General features: G+C 38.3%; 3 protein-coding genes across 4 annotated transcripts in view; 1 reads left to right on the plus strand and 2 right to left on the minus strand.

Moving 5' to 3' along the window:
• Window positions 1-1624: 1624 nt before the first annotated feature.
• Window positions 1625-25010, minus strand: part of gtf2h3 (general transcription factor IIH, polypeptide 3) — a 161960-nt gene continuing 138574 nt past the window's right edge. Inside the window, exons 1-13 of one of the 2 annotated variants that reach the window (XM_072664955.1) lie at window positions 8350-8374; window positions 6911-6990; window positions 6642-6748; window positions 6048-6193; window positions 5322-5384; window positions 5156-5185; window positions 4901-4929; window positions 4744-4818; window positions 4604-4657; window positions 3538-3606; window positions 2519-2654; window positions 2019-2055; window positions 1625-1925 (exon numbers count right to left, since the gene is read on the minus strand). In XM_072664955.1, coding sequence (XP_072521056.1) covers window positions 1856-1925; window positions 2019-2055; window positions 2519-2654; window positions 3538-3606; window positions 4604-4657; window positions 4744-4818; window positions 4901-4929; window positions 5156-5185; window positions 5322-5384; window positions 6048-6193; window positions 6642-6748; window positions 6911-6990; window positions 8350-8359 — 906 coding nt within the window. In that variant the 5' untranslated portion in view covers window positions 8360-8374 and the 3' untranslated portion in view covers window positions 1625-1855. Of the gene's footprint in view, window positions 1926-2018; window positions 2056-2518; window positions 2655-3537; window positions 3607-4603; window positions 4658-4743; window positions 4819-4900; window positions 4930-5155; window positions 5186-5321; window positions 5385-6047; window positions 6194-6641; window positions 6751-6910; window positions 6991-8349; window positions 8375-25010 lie in introns of those variants that run through there. The other variant, XM_072664956.1, reaches the window with a different exon arrangement.
• On the plus strand, window positions 8431-16030 carry eif2b1 (eukaryotic translation initiation factor 2B, subunit 1 alpha). The gene is made up of 9 exons (XM_072664953.1): window positions 8431-8769; window positions 9968-10069; window positions 10631-10767; window positions 11666-11782; window positions 12082-12194; window positions 13029-13097; window positions 13269-13344; window positions 13938-14063; window positions 15655-16030. Exons 1-9 carry the CDS (start codon window positions 8757-8759, stop codon window positions 15808-15810), a joined length of 909 nt encoding a protein of 302 aa, XP_072521054.1. The 5' UTR covers window positions 8431-8756; the 3' UTR covers window positions 15811-16030.
• LOC140542110 (transmembrane emp24 domain-containing protein 2-like) lies at window positions 17117-22398 on the minus strand. Its single transcript, XM_072664957.1, has 4 exons — window positions 22042-22398; window positions 20051-20243; window positions 18602-18709; window positions 17117-18407 (listed from the first exon to the last, which is right to left on the minus strand). The coding sequence occupies exons 1-4, from the start codon at window positions 22219-22221 to the stop codon at window positions 18283-18285; spliced, it is 606 nt and encodes a 201-aa protein (XP_072521058.1). The 5' UTR covers window positions 22222-22398; the 3' UTR covers window positions 17117-18282.

Raw genomic sequence — 25010 nt, forward strand, 5'->3', positions numbered from 1 at the left:
GCTGGGCCATAACCTCCCATACGTGAACTAGATGCCTTCAAAGCACCTTACTGACCTACAGTACTGTGAGATACTACCTTTCAATTACATTGTTTCCAGTCAAAACACTACCAGTTGTTTATTTTTTTAGAAAAAAATCAAATCACCGTGGCTTGAGCCCAGGTTATGGCCCAGCGGGTTCACAAAGTTCATCAGACACCATTGGCATTGGCATACTAAAACACCATGACTCTACATGGTTTCATATCTTAACAGCATAACGTCTCTAGTACATATGGGTAAGATGACATATAGGGAGAGATGGGCAAGCTTTTGGAATACGCTCCGCCTCTGGAACTTAATGGATAGCCTTGTCCAATCCCCATTGTACAGGTCAGAGACCATGGCAGAATGATTTTAGGGTCCGTAGTCAATTCCTCATTATCATACAATCTGGAGAAAACATCTACTTTTGCATTCTTAGAGTCAGGACGTAGAAATGTATTTACAACTAAGTGGTCTTTGTTTTACAGAAAAAGTTCTTTAGCTCTTGATATTCAGGAGGTGGTCCCTGAGTTAGGTTAAAATAGGAATGAGGGCAGGCTGCAATGTCATGGGTCGGCCAGGAGATGGAGGGGTTGTGCTTCTCTTTCCAGGGAAGGCCAAGGATCATTTTGTAAACTGGGGAGCTGGTGATAAGGAGTGAGATGCTTTCTATGTGAATGGCCACTACAGTGAGACAAATAGGGTTGGTGATGGATGTGATGGCTCTGTTTCCCACTGGGTACAATCCAACACGTGTATGTTCAGCCAGATAACCGGCCTTTAAAGGGCAGATAGTAAGGAAATTGTCTGCTGCTGCTCAGGAGATGAGTGCTGTGGACAGTGGAAAGTAACTGGAGGAGGAGCAGGAGGTATGGTGAGAAGGGGAAATGGAGCAGGTGGTTGGGTAGGTGAAGCTGCAGAAAGTGGTAGCTGTTGCCACCATGTCTGAGGATCCAGGAATAGGGTCCAAAGCTAGCAGTCAAGAACTGAATGCACAGCTCAGAACTCAGCTCAGGCAGATGCTTGAGATGTCACACTGGCTCCACTCCCACTGGGGCTATAAATGCTGTCTGGTTAGCAAGGCTCAGGTGAGCTGACTGGATCTGAAGCCAGGGATCAGTACATTGATGATGCCAAGCACTGAAAAGTAGAAGAGGTTGTAACCAGATGGCTGACGATTCTTTTATTGTTTTTTGGATATATTGTGTATTTGTTTTGAACCTGGGGTCAAGCAGAGGAGGATGGGTTCCCCTTTGAAATTTCTGTTATTATGCATCACTGGTAAACCCTGCACTAATACGTTTGGAAGTCTTATTCCCTACAGCTGACTAACAAAAAGTATACATATTTTTCTATAATTAATAAATAATTTTCTTTCTATAATTTTACTTTGTAAAGTTGTGCTTTTGTAGGAGTAATTCTGTGTTTTTGTACTATTGTGTTTTTTGTGCTTTTACAACCAAACAACATGGTCCCATCACCACAATGCCAACATTAAACTTTGAGATGTGCACACAATCTCTGATTCTTGGTTTTCGTCTGTGACCCAAAAATGTCTGCAAAAGAAAATTCCAGAAAATATAATAAAAAAATATAATGAAATGTTTTCAACTTTATTTACAATTTACAGTACAAAAGTGGACAAGAAGTCTTCCAATAATTTCCATTTTCATACTTAATAGTTAGACAAGGTTATTCTCGTCTGTGTCTCCTACAAAAAACACCTGGTCCATACTTTGAAGTTTTCTTTTGCTTCTACAAAACTATTAACACAAAAATAAAAACGCTTTATACATTAATATTAGAGGCATTGAGGCTGCAGACAGTTGGGTTAGTTTGCAGTTTTAAGCTTCTTCTTTTTTGGTTTCATCATCTGTGGTAAGGGAATCTTAAAGGCAGTCCTATAAATAAGACAAAACATCATCAATTAATCATCAATTAAACATTTTTGAGGTCATTTGTAAATTAAATATTGTTCATATAAAATTACTCACTCGCATGTTGTGCAGATAGGACTGAAGTTGCAGAATACTGTTAAATGTCAAGACAAGAAGAAGAAATGACATCAACATAAGACAAACTTCAAACAATTATAAATTTCTGGTGGGGCTGCTATTATTAATTTCATAAAATGTTTTTTAGTTGGTTAGCATTTTAATATACTCTTAATGTAAATAATAAAGATTTATAAACATGCCTAATTTATATTTAGGCATGTTTTTGAGATTGGTGTTTGTTAAAAATGCTATCCTATCTCCAGTCTACTAAAAATCTCTCAATTTGTCTGCGCAAACACATTAAGATCTGGATGAGGTTTTAGCTGGTTGAGAGATGTTTCTGCGTGTGATTTTAGAGAGATGAGATTGGCAACAGACCAAGTGCAGTGTTAGTCTCCCGTGATAAACTAATGAAGCACACGTCATATGGCTGGTCGGCTGCACCCAAGATAAATGATAATGCATTAAAGCATAAAAAACAGTAGGGTGAGACTTACTTGAGAGGCACACCGAGCAAACATAGCCAATCTCGATGAGGTTGCGATGGCAGAAGCAGGCTGCTCTGTAATCCACATGCACTGATGGAGGAAGAACTAATTGGGAACGCTGGTCTGCGTCTGGCAGGAATACCCACTGTCCAAACCAAAAACCACAGACACGATCATAATCACCAGCTCATGAAGTGGACACATGAAAGACAACGATGTCGATGGCAGTAAGGAGATTTTGTTTATGTGGGTTTTCCAACAGGACAGTGACCACAAACACACATCAAAAGCTGCCTTAGAATTAACAAAGCAGGCTACCATTAAGCTTTTCCGATAGCCTGACCTCAACACTATTGAAAATATGTGAGCTACCCTTAAAGGTCAGGCCGATGCCAGGAAACCAACATATTTAATCAACCAATTCTACCATGAAGAGTAAGTGGTCAAATACCAAAATTCGGAATTCGGAATTCTGTCAGAAAACAAAAAGATCTTGTCATGGTACAACTTGATAAGGACACTGAACCAAATATTAGGTTTGCTGTACAATTATTTATGACCCCGTGCTGATTTCAGAAAAACAAAACTGTGCACCAATTTCTTGTTTTTATTTTCTTATTAAAGATGTGTTAAGTAACTCTGGCTAACTTTGCCCCTAACAACAACAAAAAAACAAAAAAAAACAACAACTGAAAGCCAAATATTGCCATGACATTCACAATGAGTGTATGCAAACATCCAGTCACAACTGTATAGCCTGCAACATGGTTGGTACCAGTTTATCTCTCACCAACAAGTGACACTAGTAATCTTGTATTAGCATGACATCAATTATAACAAGTATAAAAACAAGTATAAAATGTACAATATGAGGAGACAACAGTTGTTAAAACACTAAATAACTTACAGTGTACTTAATTTTACTATAAAGAAAGTACATAAACTGGATAAATAAACAGGATATAAACAAGACAGAGTACAGCCAAAACTAGTGTATGCACTGACGGACATGAAACTGATTCTCTCACCAGCAAATACTGCGCTAGAGCGGTCTTCTGAGGAATCTTCAGATATAAACCCCCAGTTATGTCACAAGCCTGTAAAAACAGAGGTTACTTCTCATTTTATTTCACATATGGACAACTTTGTATATCATAACTAACAAGTTTCAGAAATATATATACAAATATTGCAATAATGTAAATGAGTACTGGGAATGTTGATTATTGTGCTTCTGTTCTCTTTTGCATGATATGTGATCATTTATTTTTTTGTTTTTATTTTACATGTAAACATAGCCTTTGTTCAATAATTCTAATCTACTATTAAAAAATGCTCACAATAGGCTATAGTACAGATTTTCATTCTTGCACAGACTGCTGGGGTACATGGACATAAAACAAAGTACAGTACAGTAGTAGAAAGCAAAATGAAGGAAGTACGCCAATGCATGGTACATAAGACAAATAAGACGAAACCACAGATGTTAACTGTGTTACAAACAGTAATAAAGTTATTATTATAGATCAATAGAGCAATATTTAACGCTAGTTTTGGATTCAGTATCGGTAACGATAAAGCGATACACTTTCTCAACTAAAGATGTTATAACCTTTTTCTTTATGTAATGTTATGTTTTTCTGTAGTTATATATGTCAAGGTATTAATCTTATTATTATTATGCCTCTCTATTTGCATGTGTTTCTGCATTTCATAGCTCTGAAACTTTAGTTTATAAGTACAACATATAAAAATATATAAACACTATAAATATCAGAATTCACAGCCATCTATTGATATCGATCTCGGTATTGGCAGATACTTAGCCCTAAGCCCTAAAATTATGTTTAGCAATAAGATGGATATGGTTATTACCAAAATCCATCCATTATAATTTAGTGCAACAATTCTGATGATGATTTATCTAAATTTACATTATTGTCCGTTAATGGCCACCAATACAAAGTAGATGAATAATGAGACTGATTTATAGGACATGGGACAATCTTTAAGCTTAAACTCATTAAGCTTACTTTAGCAGTCATTAGTTACAAAAATGATAGATGGTAAAGCAAACCACGTAAAAAGACATACCTGCTGCAATAGACCTGAGTCTGAGTCCAAGACACACGCATCAATCAAGATATTCTGGAAGTGTAAGTAAGAGAAGTGTAATTGGTCATGGTCATATAAAGAATTTCCTAATAAAAACGGAGTGAAATCTCACCAAATACCTGTTTCTGTGCGGCAAAGATTACATTCATGAAGTTCATGTACTGCAGAGCACAATCCTCAGCTGCTTTTACCACCTGTAAAATTCAATCTAGGTAACCATGCTTAGATGAATTTGTACTCAGAAAAAAAAGAACCCAAAGGAAACTAGCTGCTTACCAATATCCTTGATTTCATGTCTTGACCAGCTGAGAATAAAAATGTAACAATTCACTACAGACATAAAGGTCACTCTCGAAACAGATCTTTAACAAATTAATAAGACAAACTACAGCTGGAAACGAATGTAATCTAAATCTGGTTGGGATTGGAGGGAAATTGTAGGGACTGAAGTATGTCTGCAAGAAGAGTTGCCTCTAACCTAAATCATTATTCAACGCTTAAAAAAAAAACAATGATTAACTCAAACTTTACCTTCCAATTCTTTAGAGACTCTATGAATATCTGAGTGTTATGCCATTTAGGAGAATTCTACAGATGGAGGACAAATTCAGAACAGTTTATGAACTGTGGTTTAAGACAACAGAAACACTTAAAAGAATGTAAGGAAAGTGCACATTTTCAACTTGTTAAAGGATACAACAGAGAGCTTTGGCAAGAGATCCAGCCAATAAGGTGTCAGTCTGGTGCCCTTTCACCTGTGCTTTAATAAAGAAAAACAAAAAGATATACACGCTGCAGTTAGGAGTGTAACCCTACGCCGGCCCACCATTCATTTCCAATGCTGAGAATAAATTTTTCCCCTGATTCTTTTTTAACCAAATTAGAAAGAAGAACAAATATGTCTATCTATGTTGATGACACTATTGCTTGTAGGCGGGAGACTAGAGCTTGGAGGTGGGAGCATGACATCACCGCACTGGAGTGGGTTTTTTTACTTGCAAACTTTGGTGTTATAGAGGTACCTAATTTGAGTATGATATGATCATACTCATTACATCATGTTGTCACAATATGCCTTTCAGAGCACCATGTAACTGTGGAAAATATCTGGAGACCACAGACCTGCCTGTTCATTAGAAAGAGGGGACAGTTTGTTGTTTTTAGCTTGTGTGAATTCAGTGCAGCACAGATGAAAAATGATTTGTATTTTGACAGTATTTAATATATATATATTTCATAGTTGTTCAAATGTCTTGAAGAATTATGATGTTAGATGTTGGATATATCACCCACTCCTAAGCTGCTATTATTATGACAAACACTGTGGCAAATGGAACACAATACCAGTTGCCATTCAGCTAGGAAATTAAAACTAGTGGTAAAGGTGGGAAATATGCAAAAACATGCAAGCTATGTAACTCACTTCTAGCCATGAGATTTCTGATCTCCTCGGCAATGAGGTCGTTTGCTACCGACAGGAGCTCGTATTTGCCGTCGCCGCTGCCAGGTGGCACCTCATCCCCTGCAATGTCCCCAGCTTTCCAGTGCTTGTTTGGGTATAGAAAATGGCTTTCAGAGGAAAGAAGAGACGAAAAATGGACAGTGAATCCATTGTTCAGACAGGCACATATAGAATTTTAATGAAACGCATTTTCTTATTTAGTTGGCCGACCCCTGCTCTGCCCACAAATGTATTCTTTTATACAATAGTGTAAATTCAGCTACTTTATGGTTAGTCCACTGCTGACACAGGCATCAATTGGGCATGCACAGTGTGTGTAACCTCCAAAGAAAAGAACTGACAAAAGAACAAAGTGCTCTGGAGCAGCTGCACTTGAAGCTGAGGTCTGCACAAACAATGCCAAGCATCTGCTAACAATCAACTAACCTTGTGTAACCTTGCAACAGTAGCTACAAAAAACAGTTGCGGTCAAAGCAAGGACAGCAACAGTAACAACATCATCTGCTGATGCCCATATTTTGGAATCTACTTTGATGCACATATCAGCAGTCTTACCTCTCCTGACAGTGGCTGGCAACAATCGCCAGCTTGTTGGTTCTGGTCATAACCAGATGAGAATTTGCCATGACCATCACAGCATCCAGACATTTTGAGAGAGTAAACTAAAAGGGATTTAAAAAAAAATCAAGTACAAGTTGTCATTTACTTTACTTGTCATTTACTAGTTTCTTTAACTGGAAGAAAAACAAAACAAGGCAGAGGCTTGAACACACACACACACACACACACACACACACACACAGATATATGTATATGTAAGGTACCTCAGGTTCTCGCTGCGCCTGCTGACCCCACCAAATTGGGTTGACATCCACCACAATGACCAGAAGACTAACTTCATCTTCTGTAGACCAAAACAGATAAATGTCTGTTAATAATAGGTAAAATTTTCATCACTTTTTCATCTGTGATGAACGTGGCACCTCATCGCATGGCATCTACTACATCTTAACTTCTATTGAAAAAAAAAGTAAATAAATAAATCAACAAAAAGTGTTTTCCTGATATATCATCCTCAAACATACGGATGCCCTGGGCATGACTGTGATGTGCTGTCATAAACGAGTCACTGGCACACTGAAAAAGGTCATTACAGCAAACACAAGCTCCTTACTGCCCCTTCAGATGAAGGCCTGATAATATAAACAGGCTACTGAAAAAGATCATAAGCAGAGATGTGTGCCCCTAAACGTTGTGTGTGTTTAGTCTGATTGCACCAAATCAAAACTTGGGACACTGCATGTGTGTAGATGTGCTGTACTGCAGTATCAGATGTATGTGACATTATGCTTAAGTAGAACATGGAAATAACTGAAGTACACACACTCAACAAGCAGTTCATTCAGACTTCAAAAGACAGCAATGATAATAATAAAAAGAAAAACAGGGACATCTGTGTGCAAAATGTCCAATCAATAACATGAAGATTTTGCGAAAAAGAAACTTGAGATCTTAAAAAACATTATAATAAAATCATCAACCAGACATGAAAATCCACAGCCCTTTCAGGAATCTGTAGGTTCTTGTGTTTATCTAGTTCGTCCAGCAATTATTAAATCCCTCACAGGCAGGATCAGGAGGATTAAATCAGGGAATATTTGACCCAACTTCTTTTCCAAGACCAGATCTGAGAAACACTGTTCTTGATAGCTAAAAGTTACAAGTCAGTAGTGACCAATATGTGAACTGTGGGCAGATATCAATAGTTTCTATATGTCTCTGGAGATGTGAATGTTGACCCATACAACTTCTTTTATGTAGAAACTGAGGGCATACAGACGTATGAGAGAGATACTCCCTGTCTCCATATTTAGTGCACATTTCGCTCTTGCTCTCTGTCCTGTTGTTGCACAATGCTACTTAGCTACTATTTGCACTTCTTGTAGAAGCTAGGAAAATTAAAAAAATATATAGCTATCTGATGCTGTTTTCAACCTAGCATGTCAGAAGCAGAAACAAAGAAATGCTTTGTACACAACAGTCAAGCATCACCGCTATGTCTGTGCTGCGTTAGCATAGCCAGCGAGCTAATGTTAGCTAGCTAGTAAAGTGGCAGAAAAGCCACGAATGCGTCGCCTATTCAAACACGTGTAAAAACAAATGAACCGTCTCCCTATTTCAAATATATCTGAACTCCATTCACTTGCTATATGTGAGCGTAAGCCTACAGTCTAAAGAGCTCACATCTGCAGCTGGCTGTTACCTGAAGCCATCGCTTCCTCCGGTGGTCGCAGATTTCGGTTGTTGTCATGTGTGATGTAATCACTAAGCGACTGCTGACTGGGTTCGCACTGGACCTGTCTGACTTTAGCTAGCTACAAAATACGACCATACAGCCTGTTCGTGGGAAATCAGCCCTGAAACCTATAGACTGTGTGAAAGTAGCCTCCCTATATTTTTTACTGCGTTGCTATATTGTCTGTAGTGGTGCACCGGCTGCTTACAGCGTGGATAGTGTAATCCATTGCATCAGCAACAACGTGCTACAGAATGACCACCTAGTAAACAGGGAGAGGCAAGTTACAAGGTTGATTTTTGGAATAACTGAGTCTGCTTTTGCAGCACATTTGCACCACGGTTTAACATCTCCAAAAGATTGGACCTTGCGGCATGGATGAAGGAGGTAGGCTCTGTGTTCTCTGTCTATGGATCGTGATATAAGTGTGTGTTTTTAATGTTTTCTTTTTTAAACCCACGTTAATCTAATGATCGTGTTTCTCGTACTTGAACACAACTGAACCTATTTTAAATGATGTTTTTAGTCAAACAGAGCAACCCACATGGAAAGCAGTAAACCACTTAGCTAGCCAGCAGGTGGGATCACTTCAAAAACTGAGACATTTGACACAAATATGGCAGACCTTGTTAGAAGGGAACCCTGACTGTCAAAACGTGAGCTTCGTGTATTTGGCTTCAATGTTTAAGCATCATATTTGAATGGTATTGCATGGTCTTACATGTTGCATATAAGCATGTCCAGTATTATAAAAAAAAAAAACAGGCAGAGGATATATAAATGTATTATTCTGCGTAAATGTATAAAAATATACAATTCTAAGATCTCCCACAAAAACACTACTGATGGTCTTACTTTCCATAGGTCTTAAATTCAGTGAAGCCATATTCAGGGCATCACATACAGTGGCATGAAAAAAGCGAGGCAAATGTGCCATGATTTTTTAAAAAAGGTATAAAATTGATAGTAAAAAACAAAACAAAACAGAAACCAAAAAAGGAAAAGGAGCCTGAAGCAGTATTTTGTTAAAAAAAAGAGTACTTAATAGCACCCCTTTTGGCAAATATCAGAGCTTGTATTTTTTTTTGGTAGCAGCTAAGAGTTGTTTATTTCTTGTTGTTTGTTTCTTCTTATTTTTGGCCATTCTTTCTAGGTGTGTTTAGGATCATTATTTTGAGACCTTGGTAAGAATTATCTTAGAGCTTAAATCTATTGGGAAGTCCAAACGTTCATGGTGCTCTTTTCCAACTCCACCCCCCCCCCTTATTTTTATTCTAAAATGGTACAAAACAAGAAAAAAAATACACTAATCTTGCTTAAAATGTTGATCTTACTTAAAATGTTTCATCTTAAAACTTCCTGCCTTTTGGAGATCCATTTATCTTTTATATTGACAGAATGAGAACTTTGACAAAGGGTGCCCAAATATGTGCCACTGTGTATATAGGTGACCTTCAAATAGAGGAATTGGGCCTATGTGCAATGTCAGTTTGGGTTTTACATCATATCTTAATAGTACAAGACATGTACACTATTTTGGGCATGATTCTCTTTGAACATATTACTCTTTGCTGTTTGACTGCAGAGTTGGTGGAGTATTTCAGGACGCAGATGAGCCAGGATCCTGATGTGGCCTCTGCCGTTGCCGCCATACGCTCACTTCTGGAGTTCCTGAAGAGAGATCAGAGTAAGTGACTATGAGCACAAGATCATCCACTCACTGACTCACACACACCAGGCTTAAGCTGATTGATGACAGCAAAATGGATCAATCAAAATGAAGAAAAAGGGGTTTTACCTAACTGTGTTGGAACATATTTGGCTTAGCAAGAACGCAAGTTTCTATAACTTTAGTCTGGCAAAATTGTTGTAATACATGCAAATAAAATGGAGAAACTAAAGGGTGCTTCTGCAGACACCTGAGACATGTCTTGACTGAGTTACATGTTGGGTAAGAAGAAAATTAATGGTTTAACATTGCTGTTTATCCAAAGTAGTCTTTTAGTACTTTACATCTCTCAAGTACACCCATAATTGTATTAAAAAAATACTATATTGCAGCTGAATCTGGTGATGCTGCCAGCATAGCTCTTGTTGTTAATTTGACCAGAAATGCTAACTTGGCTCATAATTGTAACCCCCTGCAAATAAGACCATGCTAGTTGGCCTCTACTAGCTTTTATTCATTGTTCGTTCCATCAGAGTACTTTGGGGGAAATGCTTATTTGGAGGCTTTGCCATTTTACAGGCGAGACCATCTTGGGCCTGAGAGAGAACCTGACCAAAGCTATCGGCCGCCTGCAGGAGGCCGATTCCTCTGTGGCTGTTTCCTCTGGAGGAGAGCTTTTCCTACGATTCATCAGCCTTACCTCACTAGAGAATCCGGTTAGTCGCATATATAAACACACTCTTTTTCCAAGAACCTTTTAAATGTTTGGAACCACTATTTAGAATTGTAAATAGATTAAATGTAAATGTAAAAAAATATGTTGAGAAAGCTGTAAAAATTATATTAATATTCACATTGTACCGTTTTGTAGCTTCTAAGCTTAGAGGTATCTTTTGTATTCTAGACTGTACAAACTAGCTAACTAGATCCACACAGCATGTCTAGTCCCTGTAGAGATGTATAGAATTGGACTTTCAGGAGCCGATAAACATGAACCAATTGGCACCATGCAAAATGCAAATAGTGGAATAACACAATGTAATTTTATCCCCTCCATTATTGTGCAGCCTTACTTTGTGTTGTGGATTTGTTTTGAATGGATACAATTGCCGTTTTACTCCTCAATCTACACTTAACCGCCCCTAATGACAAAGTAAGAACATGTATTTAGCAAGAAAAAGCAGACATGTTTATGGGGTGTCTGCACTTTAAACAAATATCATGTATGGTGAAAATCAGTCAACACAGCCTAATACCATCCTTCTGGTGAAACATGGTGGTGGCAGCATCTTCGTGCTCTGGGGTGCTCTCAGCAGTGTTCTCAGTGACTCAAACTGGGAGACTTATAACAACCGAGGAATGGATGAATGCTATAATAACATAGAATCTATTTTTTTTAAAGAAAATTAAGTTTCTAAACTCTTTAAAAAAACTCATTATGGTGATTAAGTCCAGATTAATTTCTATTTAAACTCAAATCCTCAACATAATCAAAACTATAAAAGGGTCTGAATACTTTCTGAATCCATTGTAATGACTTTTTCTTTTAGTTTGATGCAAACCAAATCTGCTGGGCTCATTTTAAGCATACATTTACCTGTTTTCTTTTCTCAGGATCTTTCGCAGTGCAGGAATGTGATGATAGAGAGAGGTGAACTCTTTCTGAATAAAATTTTCTTATCCAGGGGCAAAGTGGCCAAACTCTGCCACACCTTTATTAAAGATGGAGCTGTATGTATCTCACAAATTTAGCTTTTTTTCAAGTTCTTCAGGAGGAGGTATGAGGCTAATGCTGCCTACTAACACTATTACTCTATAGTGACCCATGCTCATATTTTTAACAGTTCATTACCTAAGTACATCATACTGTGTTCTAAGCCACATTGACACATTGAGTCTGCAATGCTAGCCTCGTACCTCCAGTGTTACTAAAGAGACAAAATAGACACTAAACCTTTTGTCTAAACTATTAATTACATTTTACATGAGCCCTCACTCGGTATTTATGCCTTTATGCCTTCTTTCTTCAGAAAATCCTCACTCACTCTTCGTCCAGGGTTGTTCTGAAAGTTCTGACAAGCGCAGCAGCTGAAAAGAAACGATTTACCGTCTACGTCACCGAATCGCAACCAGATTCGGCTGGGTGAGCCACTTTAATAGCATTCATGCACCATTAAGAAGTTGCACCAATATGGTCCAAGATTGGTTTTAAGGAACTGATGTCCCACTGATCTCGCCTTGTATCATGTTTGATGATTTCATTGATATATTTATGTATGCACACGATTGAACGAACATGATTTCAACTTCCTCTGGATCAACTGTCACCTCTGTAAATGCACTGCCAAAATCATCTCTCACCCGCTCAAAACTCATCCAGGTGTTCTTTAGTTTTGCTCAGACAAGCGGATGTGGTTGAGAACACAGCATGATGTTTACCTCACCACAATGTGCTATTGTTTTACTCAAGGCTACCAAAGACTTCATTTTCACAGTCAGTTCTTCACTTTAAGTAGTATAACTAATAGTACTACACAGTGAGATGCTATGTTGATGATGAAATATTGCTCATTTTAGCTTGAATACTTAAGTCTTTATGGTTTTTGCACGTAGCTTTTAAATAGATTTTGAAGTGAAAATTAAGATTTCGTCTGAAATTTATTGACCGTTTTAGTCCAGCATCTATGAGATGCCAAACACGTTTTTGCTGGCTGACTGCATTTGGAGTATGTAATAAATAGATTTTTCAAAATATTCCTTTACTTGGTAAAAGAGCCTTTACATTATGTAGTCTTTGAAAGGGTTCCTTTCTGGTACCTTTTTTTAGAATGCATGTAAAATACAGTGTCAGCCTTCACTGAACATGGTTTGAAGCTTCTAAAGTATTGAGCTCTTTGCCATATTTTGGTATTGAAAAGGTTTTGAGCTTTCAACTCACTAATGTAGGTCTATTCTGTGTTTCCTTCTGTGCCTTCAGAAAACTCATGGCAGACAAACTGCGAAGACTTAATATCCCCGTCACCATAGTGCTTGACGCTGCAGTCGGGTAAGATAGGGGTTTTGTAATTCTGTTTCCCATTATAAGTACCCAAACAAAACTCACTGGGCTATGCTGGGCTTAAAGGTGAATAGTAAGTGTCTTGATTTGCAGTGTTGGTCCTTTTATCTTATCTTGTTAAAGTGAATATTATAATAAAGGCTTGTGAATGCTTTCCAGATACATCATGGAGAAGGTAGACCTGGTAATAGTTGGTGCTGAGGGGGTAGTAGAAAGTGGAGGCATCATTAACAAGGTCAGTCCCATGCCTGAACATATATGCACACTTTTCTGTTGATGTCTTTATCTCATATTGTGGGTACTATATGTTATGTCAGATCACAAGTGCATATCACTTTTTCTCCCCCATTCAAAATGTACGGTTAATACATGCAGCCTGTTCAACTAATATTTCAAATCACTAAATCCATTGGGCCAATAGATATTAAGCATCCCCAAAGGTGCAGTGTTCCAAACCAGTTATTCAGACTGGAAGTGCTTTTCTAACATTTTAAACATTTTTAAGAAAGTTTTCCTTTAAGTTGTCAAGGCACAGTACCAAAAACAACCTGTGTGACCGAGAGGAAAGAAGTGGGGTTGGAAAATGTAAATGTGATTTATGACATCATTTTATTTTGGCACATAAAACCACAAAATATTAAAAGTGTACTTCAGGGGAAAACAAAATCCATTAGGGTTTCATAGCAATTATGACCTTACAGGTTTAACTGTAGTCCAATAAATCGATTATGCTTCATCATGAATATAGAATTGCGAACTCGAATACATGAACACATTAACATTGTGTATTGTGACGACGATGTGACTGATGCCATATCACCCCTCCAGATTGGTACCTACCAGATGGCAGTATGCTCCAAGGCACACAACAAGCCCTTTTACGTTGTGGCGGAAAGTTTCAAATTTGTGCGTCTTTACCCTCTAAATCAGCAAGATGTGCCTCACAGATTTAAGGTGAGCTCCTTCAAATCCTTGTTCTTTAGTTCAATTGACTGAGACACTGAGAATGTTCACTGTGACATAGCCATGCTGAGATTCCTTTTTGGAAACCTGGTTTTGATTGGTTAACATACCTATAATTGTTGAACTACTATGATAAAATAATATATATAAAAATTATATTAATACACCAATTAGCCATAACATTAGCAGCACCGCCTTGTTTATACATGGATTGTCCATTAGATCAGCTCCACTTACAGGAGCACTGTGTAACTCTATAATTCCAGACTGTAGTCCATCTGTGTCCCTCATCTGTGACACCTTCTTGGCCTCCCTTTATCCTGTTCGTCAGTTGTCAGAGCAGGTATTAATTGGTATTAATCCATTGCTGCGGCGCCGGGAGGGAGGGTAAAGGGCCTTGCTCAAGTGGCAGTTTGCCGAGCCCGGGTATTGAACCCACAATCCTGTCATCAATAGCCCGGATCTCTAACCACTCAGCCACCCCTACCTAGTTGGTCCAACTTGTAGATGGAAAGTCCCAGACAGAAGCTCATATGTTGCTGCACAGTTTGTGTTGGACATCCTCTAGTCCTTAATCAGTGCTCACAGGATACTGCCCACAGGACACTGTTGACTGGATATTTCTGGTACTACAAAGATCCAAATACTACATGGTCCTGTGGAGTTCACTAAAAAAATCTTTGAAAAACAGGGTGAAAGGAAGTCTGGAATTCTAGAACTACAAAGTGCCCCTTTATGAAGTGGTGCTGATGGAATGGGTGTAGAAACAAGGAGGTGACATTTAAGTTATGGGTGGTCGGTGTATGTTTATATATACCATAGGTATTGCTTTTAGCGTGACATGGAAATTGCAACCAAATAACTGTGCCAGTTGTGTGTGTATAGCATTGCATTTGTTGTTCAGCTGATCTGGTTAATGGAATTTTTTTAACACATACCCAGCTGTTTTTACAAATCCTCTTACCCTCAATGTAGTTGGTCATCCAAGACGTTTGTGTCAGCTTCTTTAGTTGTGCACTGGCGCTACAAGGCTAATGTATTACAAACCTATAGCGTGTCAGTTGGAATTATGCAAACTTCATACCTAAATCATCACAAACCTAAACTGATTTATTACATGATCTTGAACTTTCAAGACTGACCAGAGTTTATCATAAGGTCTTCAATTTTTATCTATGGTTTAACCTTATTCTAATTATTTGAAAACGGTAAAGTTGCACCGGACCAGCATATTACCATATGTTATGCACTTGTCTGTCACCAAATATGTTTATATCTTTGAAAACACTGGTGAATGTACATCAGCCCCATAACTCCAATAACCAAAATCATAGAAGTCTAGCAACCAAAAGACATGACTGATGTCAGCCAAAATTTTTAAATATAAATATAAATATAAAGTAAAAAGCAGGCTGAACATGCATTGAGTGTGGTGATTGTGTGTGTGTGTATGTATATGTATATATATATATATATATATATATATATATATATATACATACATACATACATACACACACATTTTTAGAGTTATTTTTTATTTAACGAAGGGTTGTACTAACAGCCAACCTGTTCTCTTCAGTATAAAGCAGATACTCTGAAAACTGCAGAGGACCTCAACCAGGAGCACCCCATAATCGACTACACCCCTCCCTCCCTCATCACCTTGCTGTTTACTGACCTGGGTGTGCTTACGCCATCCGCGGTTAGCGACGAGCTCATCAAACTCTATTTGTAATACTCTCCACTGGCTCTTACAGAGACGTGCAATCAAATCAAGATCCCCCTGACCTTCATGCTAATTCGCATTGTTGGTCATCGTTGTTTAATTCTGCACCAACAGCAATTATGGTCTTCTTGACTCGCACTGGATGATCCGGTTTGAATATTCAGATTGCGCTTGGCTTGTGAGCATGTATCTGTGTTACTAAAAAAAACAAAACAAAAACCTTTCATAACATTGTGTCACATGGCTGATTTAATTAAGAGAATCATCCACAATTGGGCTTTGATCCCCCCCCCCCAAAGGTGAACTATCAACCATATAATATTCTGTAAAGCAGAATGACTTTTCTTTTTAGCTTTGTACTGGAAACATGAAATAGGGGGACAGTGTGTATAGGGTGCTGCATAGAGCTACACCAGAAAACACCCCAGCAAATCTTGCATCAAGCTATTGTGTAGTTTGTCAAATTATAGTTTAATTTTTCATAAAATAATTTGCCTTAATGATTTCACTTTAATATGTACGACAGCAGTAATTTATAGTGTTAAATTATCGCACAAAACAGATCAACCACAAGTCACAAACTCATCTCCAGCTTAGCTAGCTCGTAAACCCTGCCTGTAAACCTCATCTTTAAGTTAAAGAAGTGAACTATAAAAACCATATAAAAAATATATTTGGGACAATATGCTAAAGGTGGCCTGTTGCCTTGTTTGGGGGAGATGTCTTACTCCAAAAGGTCTCCAACTTTCTCCCACCCTATTGTCATGCAACTCTTCATGTAATCAAATTTTCCCCCTTAAATAATCAAAAGTTATTCCTCTGCAGATGATTTGCTACCATTACGTGTAGTCTTCAAGTTCTCTGATGATTTCCCTAATCAAAACACATCTTAGCTGTTTAAATGAAGTTCACCCAACTTGTTTAGCTTTCCTGTCACTCATGCTTACGTATGAATCTGTTTGCTTCCAATATATTGCGGCTTTTAAAATTAAAAAAACAAAAAACATGCATCTCTAATTTTGACAGATTTTAGTATTCTCCATCGTTTAAACCCTGTAGCTGCTTCTGTACACTGTGTAAAAAAATTGGATGAATGGACCTTGTCCTGTAAAGTCATTGTTTGAGAGTAGTGCAAGCGGGGGAAGAATTGCTACAAGATCTAAAATTCTTTAAAACCCAAATAGCACAAATTCAGCACAATTCATTTAGCATTCCTGTTAGAAATCATGAAGCATAAGCAGACCCGGCATCAATTCATTTGATACTGACTTAAGTCAAAAGGTCCCAATATAAAGCCCTAAGAAACTCCAGTATGTACTCTGGAATAGTTTATTTTCTTTGAGGTGACTGAAATTACAGAAACAAAATGTTTTTGCCCCAGAGAGTTTGTCAAAACACCCAACAAAAACTTTTGAGCAGGTTTCAACCCAAAATTGTAGCTAAATGCAGAGGATAAAAGTCCATTTATCTTTCTTTTTTTCTTTCTTCCCTTAAACATCTAACAGAAAAGTAGAGAATTTGTTTTTCTACTATCTATATTGACTAGCTGCATTGTATTAAACCAGGCTTTAAAAGCAGAAAAAAAAAAAACGCTCAACACATTATGTACACATCAACGTGAAACAGTTTTGCACTGTACAATTCAGTATTTGACAAACCTGATAATGCCACCTGGTCGGCACAGAAACCATTGTGAAGAATCTGACAAACAAACAAAAAATAATAGAAAAGCTCACACCACCACCATTTACAATGAAAAATCTAAACATGGTCTGTTGTGTCCTTATTTGCACTCTTGCAAGATAACCGCAAATATCTTGTAGTAACAGAAAAGCAAAAGAATGTAGCTTGCATTAGAGCTCAACAGAGTAACCAAAAAAATAACCCTTTCACAACCACCCTTGCTATAACTGTGGGAGCAGGAAAATCCATCCCAAAGAATGTTGCCTTTAGAAAATAAACTGCAGTAATTTAAAAGGAACACTGGGTCCTTAGTTAAAAGGCCTTGACCTCTACTAACAATACTTTAGCCTCAATGATCCTATTGTTTCTACAGCAGCCTCTTAAGGGTCCTGTGATGATGCAAGTTGTCAAACATGTTAAACAGAGGAGAACATGTGTGTATGCTTTTTTCAAATGCTACATACCAACAAGAGGGTGAAGGGTGATCAAACCTGCTCAAAATATTCATATGGCCAAGATTTACCTTGCATTATCAAGGATGGGGACAGCGGTTGTAAAATTCTCGGAAAGTCTTAAGTTAGTGCACCTTTAAGCAAATACAAAATATTACACAGGACCATGACAGGAAGTGGAGAGTGCATTCGCAGACTCTGCGAGTCTGGCAATGCCTAGTCTCAAAGATAACAAGACTAGGAGGTGGTCGTCTTCCCGTTTTTCAATAGGTTTACTTGTTTATTCTTCGAATGAGTCCAAAGAACGATGAGACACTTTGGAATACAAAACAGTACAAACCACAACTTAAACAACTCTCCGCACTTCGAAAAACCTCTTCAGATAGTAAATTTGTCCCAGGGTCATGGCCACCAACACCAGGGCCTCGAAGAACGACCACAGCACTACTCGACTGTTCGTGTTGTCGTTAACTGCAGACACATGAAGAAAACACAATGTTAGTAGTCATGTCTTTTGTAGCCGCATGACAAAGACTTTTTTTTTTTCAGAGAATTAATTTCCCCCCCATTTTACTGCATATGAAGGCTGCATTTCTCTGTGACACTAATCTATGTAGGTTAGAGGTTGGAGTCATTTTTCTAATAAGTTTGTGACAGGGTCTTACTTGCTCTGTGTATCCTCTCGCGGACCTCCATGTACTCTTGCTCGTGTTTGACCGCCGTCATAGCAACTGCAAGCTCGTTGATCATCTCCTCTAGCTTGTTTTGATGGGCTGTAATGGAACAGTGACCTAATGAGCACATGCTTAATGGAACAGGAGCATGCACATCCCGACGTAGTGCGGCAAAATAAAGAAGGGATTACATTTAGGTCCCTTATTTGCCCTCAGAACAAGGCAACGGAATTCTTACATTCATATTTTGTGTAGCCAGAAATCAAACATTGTGATTTAAACAAGTACACTGCATGAATAAGTACCAAATGCACAAAAAGCACAAGATTGTGGGTCACTTGTAAGCCAATAATCAAACTAAGTTCTGATTTCTAAGCATAGGCATTATAATGCGTGACATGCGCTGTGTCTACTTACTTTTTTTTTTTATGTGCCATAAACTACACTTATATGCAAGGGAATGGACTGTAGATAAACGTCACTCTTGTTGCAAACCATTTCCATTCATGTTAGCGGTATTGCAAGGCAACTGCACACATGACCAAAAAACAATAACACACCCACACCTGTGGCGTGCATGTGAGTGTGTGTTACTGCCCACAGTCAAAGGGTTCTAATGTTTTGTTCAAACAGCAACAGCTAACGGAAAGGCTAATGCATAGTCACAGATCCGTGTAAGCTTTCCATGCAGCCTAATTAACCTACCATCCCAGGTGCCACCACCAACTGAGGGGGAGGATGAAAGCAGGAAAGAGAGGGAGAAAGATGAAATGAAAAGGACGAAAGGATGGAAGTAAGGAAAAATGACAACAGAGATGTAGCCAGACGCAACATTCCACAACACGTACAAGGGCTTTTGTGCAGAAGTCATGCAATAAGACTATACTTTTTCAGGGGGTGAGTTCTCAAATGTTCACCATGAGCCTTTTTAAAGAGAGGCTATAGAAAAGCTGCACAGGTAACATGGCTTTTTAAGTATGCTAACATAATACTCCAGTGTTCTTTGACCCAATCTATCACATCTGTACTCTACAAGAGTATTTCTCAACCATGGAGGTCCTGCAGGCACACTGCCCTGTACTTTATAGTGTCTTCACTGCTCCAACTAATCAGCTGATTAACAGAATATTTCTGAGTTATAGTGGGTGTGTAAAAGCAGGGAATGCACTAAATTGTGCAGGGCAGTGGGCCTTGAGGACCAGGGTTGAGAAACACTGCTCTACAGTCATTTACAACCATTTTGGCTGAGTAGATGGCTGAGTAGAAGAGAGATCAGGTAGTACATTTCTGGAGTATTTACATAATGTCCAGTAATTACAAAATAAATACGTGTAACTATAATGAACACAAGAAAGAGTAAGAATTTCTAATACAGAAAGTATACCTGGGTTATTTTAGGGAGGAAAACACCACTCTAGACAACACAACACCATACCATACCCTCAGTCTCCATGCCATCGCCCTTCGGAGCCTCTCCAATATCAATGGTAAACATGACGATCTTGGGGGTCATGGTGGACATCTTATTGCTGAAGCAGAACTTGTAGGTACCGTCCATGTGTGCAGCCACAGAATACTTCCCGCTGGACTCCCTGTCTCCCTTATAGATCTGCTTCCCATCTGGGCCTGTAATCTGTCATACAACATAAACTTCACTTATACAGAGTTCACTGGTAATCAGATTACAAGAAGGTGATGTAAAAACAAAACAGCCATGGCTAGCTTGTGAACACTAAACGTGAGCCACTCACACTGTAGGGCAGTAAATCATTAGTTCAAATATTTAACGAACAAACAAGGCGAAAAATCCCGAGGCACCAAGCCCTTGGAGAAAGAAGAACGGCCTGGTTTTCATAGTTTGGAGTCCATAGTTACAGTGAAGAAAAAGGTCCCAGAGATTTCTGTGTCTCAACATTGTGGAACAGTTTGACGAAGACGCTTTCTACAATGAAATAACCAGTTAAATGAACTGAACCGGCCTGTGCAGCGCCCTGGCCTCAACCTCACCCGGCACATTAGGGATGAAATGGAACGCAGCTGAGGAGCCAAACCTTGTTGCATAACATTAGTGAACAACCTCACTAATACTTTTGCGGCTAAATGGAAGTAAATCCATGCAGCAAAGTTCCAAAATGTAGTTGTAAAGCTTTACTTTGTCCCTTGTCTTTTCTAGACAAGAGAGGGAGGTCGGGACTGGCAAACTTGACAGATTGCAGTACATACTTAATTGGATGTATCCATCACCATGTTAATGTGATGTTTACACGGCCTCAGAGTCACCAAAGTCACTCAGGGTAACAGCAGGGTGTGAGCATGCATTTTGACTTAGAATAGCTGTTTTAACTGACTGTTCAGAAAGCCGTGTTCAGAAAGACTTGTGCATCGTTCTTGCTAATAGGATTCTTACGGCACTCGTATTATTTATGCTGAATATAATAAAAGCATACACTACATGCCCAAACGGTGTGGGGATCCCTTCTAGCATATGCATTCAGCTACTTAAGGTTGCACCCATTGCTGCCACAGATGTGCAAATGCACACAGACAGATGATCCCTGTAGAGCAGTATTGCCAATCGAATTGGACTCTCTGGAGCAGACAGACATGAACCTATTGGCACTATGTCTAAAGCCAGGCATGTCAAACCTGCTAGCTACATCAAAGGTGGCTGAGACACCAGATGGCTGATGAAAGGTCCAGTTCTGCCTGACATGATCATTCAGTTTTGTCTTGATTTCAATCTGGAAACTAACTAGCTAATTACCTGAAAAAACTAATCAGACAAAAAGATAATTTTGCTAAGAGGATCTTGAGTCGAAGACAGCAGCTGTTAGCTACAAACGTTTGAGTCCGTGTTTAAATATACATCTTACAAACGTTATCCAAGACTCATATGTATTAGTGCTGATATCAAAGTGACTGTTTAACTTCACTGAAGCAAGAAATTCAATTTAGTATTTTTATGTTTCGAAGGCAGGCTAGCTAGCTAGCTAGCTAACTGGCCGGCTCGCTATCTAGCTAGCTAGCATTATACAAATTTGGCAGAGGGAACAAATCTAAGTCTAGAAAGTAAAAATCCGCCCCATGCTTTTATCCGAACTGCTTGGGCGGCTGTGCTACAGCTCAGCATAAATATAGAGTCAGTTATCACAAAATCCTGGGGTGGAGTTTTACTTTTTGGGCCTGGATTCGCCACCTCTGTAATTCGGCTAACAGGCTAGTACAGACGTTAACCAAGCTAGCTAGCTGTCTTGCTATGCTATGCTATGCTAGCGGGAAAACGCTTCCGACTACCGAAGTGTCGCCCCAGTAAATTGCCGACCCCCCTTCTGCTTCCAGCCACCAGACAGCCAGTTTTAATATGACTGCAGTGCTTTCCACCGCACGCAGTATTTACAAGACGGGGCTGACTAGCTAGTTAACATATTTACCTCCACGTCGATGTCCAGGAAGCCTCCCTCAGCTACCTCGAACATTAGGCCCATCTTGGTGCCCGAGTTGACCCGCTCGTAAAAGCACTCCTCAGCGTGGGCATCCACGCTCACAAAGTAGCCGGACGCGGTGGCGGACAACGTCGCCAAAAGGACCATGAGTTCTGAAAAGGTAAACATGACCAGACCCTTCAAGCGCACTTTAAAATAAGATTATAAAAAAAACAGGGCAGCGGCTTTAGCTCTGCTCGGGGGAAACGCAGGCTAACACTCGAAAAGCCGCGGACTCGCTGAGGAGGAGTCGCTCCCAGCGGCCGCCTGCATGAACCGCTGCGAGTGGACAGAAGGAGCAGTCTGGGTGCTGCCACGTAAGAGCAAAGGAAGAGGCGCCCCGAGGGCCAAAACGCAAACGGTGCAACTACCAACTACACTGTACTGTGATTTACCAGTATTTTTACTATACAAGCAAAATTACTTATTTTCTCTAGATAATAACATAGTATGTAGAGATAATACCTTGTTTTCTCAAGATTCTGAAGTCATATCTTAAAAGGAGGAATATTTTTTTTCTTACTTTTCATTAATTATCTCAAAATAATGACTTATTTTGTCAAATGTGACATTGTAGCTCAAAATAATGACCTATTTTCATAAAATTAACAATAATGACCTACTTTTACAACAGTTTGATTCAGTATGTCACAATAATGACTCATTTTCATTTTTTCCCCCAAAGCCTTTTTACTTATTTCCTAAACAAAATGTTTCAAATATTTTTGGAGTGGGAGCAGTAGGAGATTTTTAAAGTAAAAAGTTTCCAAAGCCAAGAAAAGTTGATTTTCATTAGAAAATTTCTCTTCAGTATGACATGAATATTTCTTTATGTTTTACACCAACCTACATAACGTCTGACAGATCATGCCGTGGATTTCCACAGAAAAGAAAAAACAAACGTCTCATCATCTTTCATTTTTTATTTCCACTTTTACCATCTCTCAATATCAATATGCAGTCCTATGCAAGTGTCTGTTAGCAGTTAACACTATCCTCAAAGTGCAATTAGATGTTTGGAGCATTAAGTGATGAGCAGACAAAATCAACTCAACTCAATCAAATCAACTTAATGTCCCTAAATCAAAAATCCAAATTGTACTTCATTGTACTTCCATTAACATCACATATATCATACTATACACACACTAAACATGAAGTCATTTTACTGCATCATTTTAAGTTAACAAACATGATTGTGAAATACTTTCCAGTATGTATATATTATATGTTGGACTCCTGTATAAATCACTTTTTCAACAGCCTGGAATAATTATGGCAGGTCCAGGGCCAGATTAATACACTTTGGTGTCCCGACCCTCTTTGGGACATTTTTGTTGTTTTTATGTAAAATTCTGAGAAAACATGTAGACTGTAATAGACTGCCGTAACTGCCATCTACATGTGATGTAACACAAATGACAATAATCCCGCTTCAGTGAATACAAGTCAATACAGTGCATTATTGTGTGTGTGTGTGTGAGGGTATTGTTAAATGCCATCTAAAAACAGCAGTTACATTGATAAGTTAAAATTTTTCTGAATATGTATACATTTTTTTTATTTGAGGGAAAAAAACATTGCAACAGAGAAAGCTATATCATCATATGCTGTTGACCCACACTAAATAAAAATAACATCTCTATGTGAATCCAATTACCATAATTGATCACATACTCAGGTGCAGTTGATTAGTCAAGACATGTTTTGTATCTGACCTGTGCTTCAATAATTTAAAATACAACATCTCCACTCAGTAAAACACACCAGTATCTACAAAAAACTTTCAAAATGGCAAATAAATAAACAACCAAAAATAGATCTTATTCAATAAAAAAATAGCATTTACGAAGACAAATCAAGAAAAAATGAAAAAAAAAGATGCCAGATGAGGTTTGAGCAGGTTAAGAGATCTTTCTGTGCATGTAAGTGCTACGTCACATACTCCAGGTCAACTGCATCATGTTCACCTGACTGTTCTCTAAGTTAGAAATATTAGTGACAGGTGTATTATTGAATAGCAAGTACTTTTATTGTAGACTGTGTACAATTTGATTTGAGTAATATCATGCAAATCATTTCCAATAGCATATTTGCAAAAAATAAAGAATTACTATTCAGCCAAATTCAGATGTGTAGTGGGTTATGTAGGAGGCACCTGCTTGTATACAACTTGTTTACATGTCAAAAGTTACCTCCAGAGCACAAAGCGGAGTATTGCCAAAGTGCTGTTGATAAACATTAAACCTTGGTACTTCATAAAAAATTAACAGCCTACAGCTTTTAAGAGGTTGAAAATGGTTTTGGTCATTGATCTGTCCATTAGTCTGTTATACAACTTGGCAGGACTATAGATGGTAGTTTCGGAACATCTTCAGAATAATGATTGTGAACTTGTCTGACATTAGTGTTGTTCCTGCTGTAACACGCCTGAGCCATCTAATTATTCTGATATCCGTTACTTCTTGTACAGAATCAAGTCAGGAAACAAAATTGTACCATATTATTTTATAGGTTGCATTTTTTTTATTATAGTATTTAGAAACAGTTATGTTTAAAAGAGTATAAATAGGCACCTTTGCCCTGGGAAAGTGAGCGTAGTGTACCTTTAAAACTCATTTAAGGTGCATAATTATAATTAAAAGCACGAATTTCATGTTTAAATTCACACACACGTTCATGCGCCCCATATTAAAAGCTTTGGGCATGTATTGGGAGAATATCATTTGGTTGCACATTCACTTCTAGTGTTTGTTAGCAGTGTTAGCCTTGTATCTCCAGTTTAAAACTAGAGAAGCAAAATGTCTTGGATAAATCTTGGATAATCCATTGTATCTGAAGCAAAAATTGTACATATTTGAGTTTCTGCCGAACTGTTCCTTTAAAGAGCATGTTGTGCTTTTCAGAGTACATTTCTA

This window comes from Salminus brasiliensis, chromosome 20, assembly GCF_030463535.1.
Source record: "Salminus brasiliensis chromosome 20, fSalBra1.hap2, whole genome shotgun sequence".
Classification (NCBI taxonomy): Eukaryota; Metazoa; Chordata; class Actinopteri; order Characiformes; family Bryconidae; genus Salminus; species Salminus brasiliensis.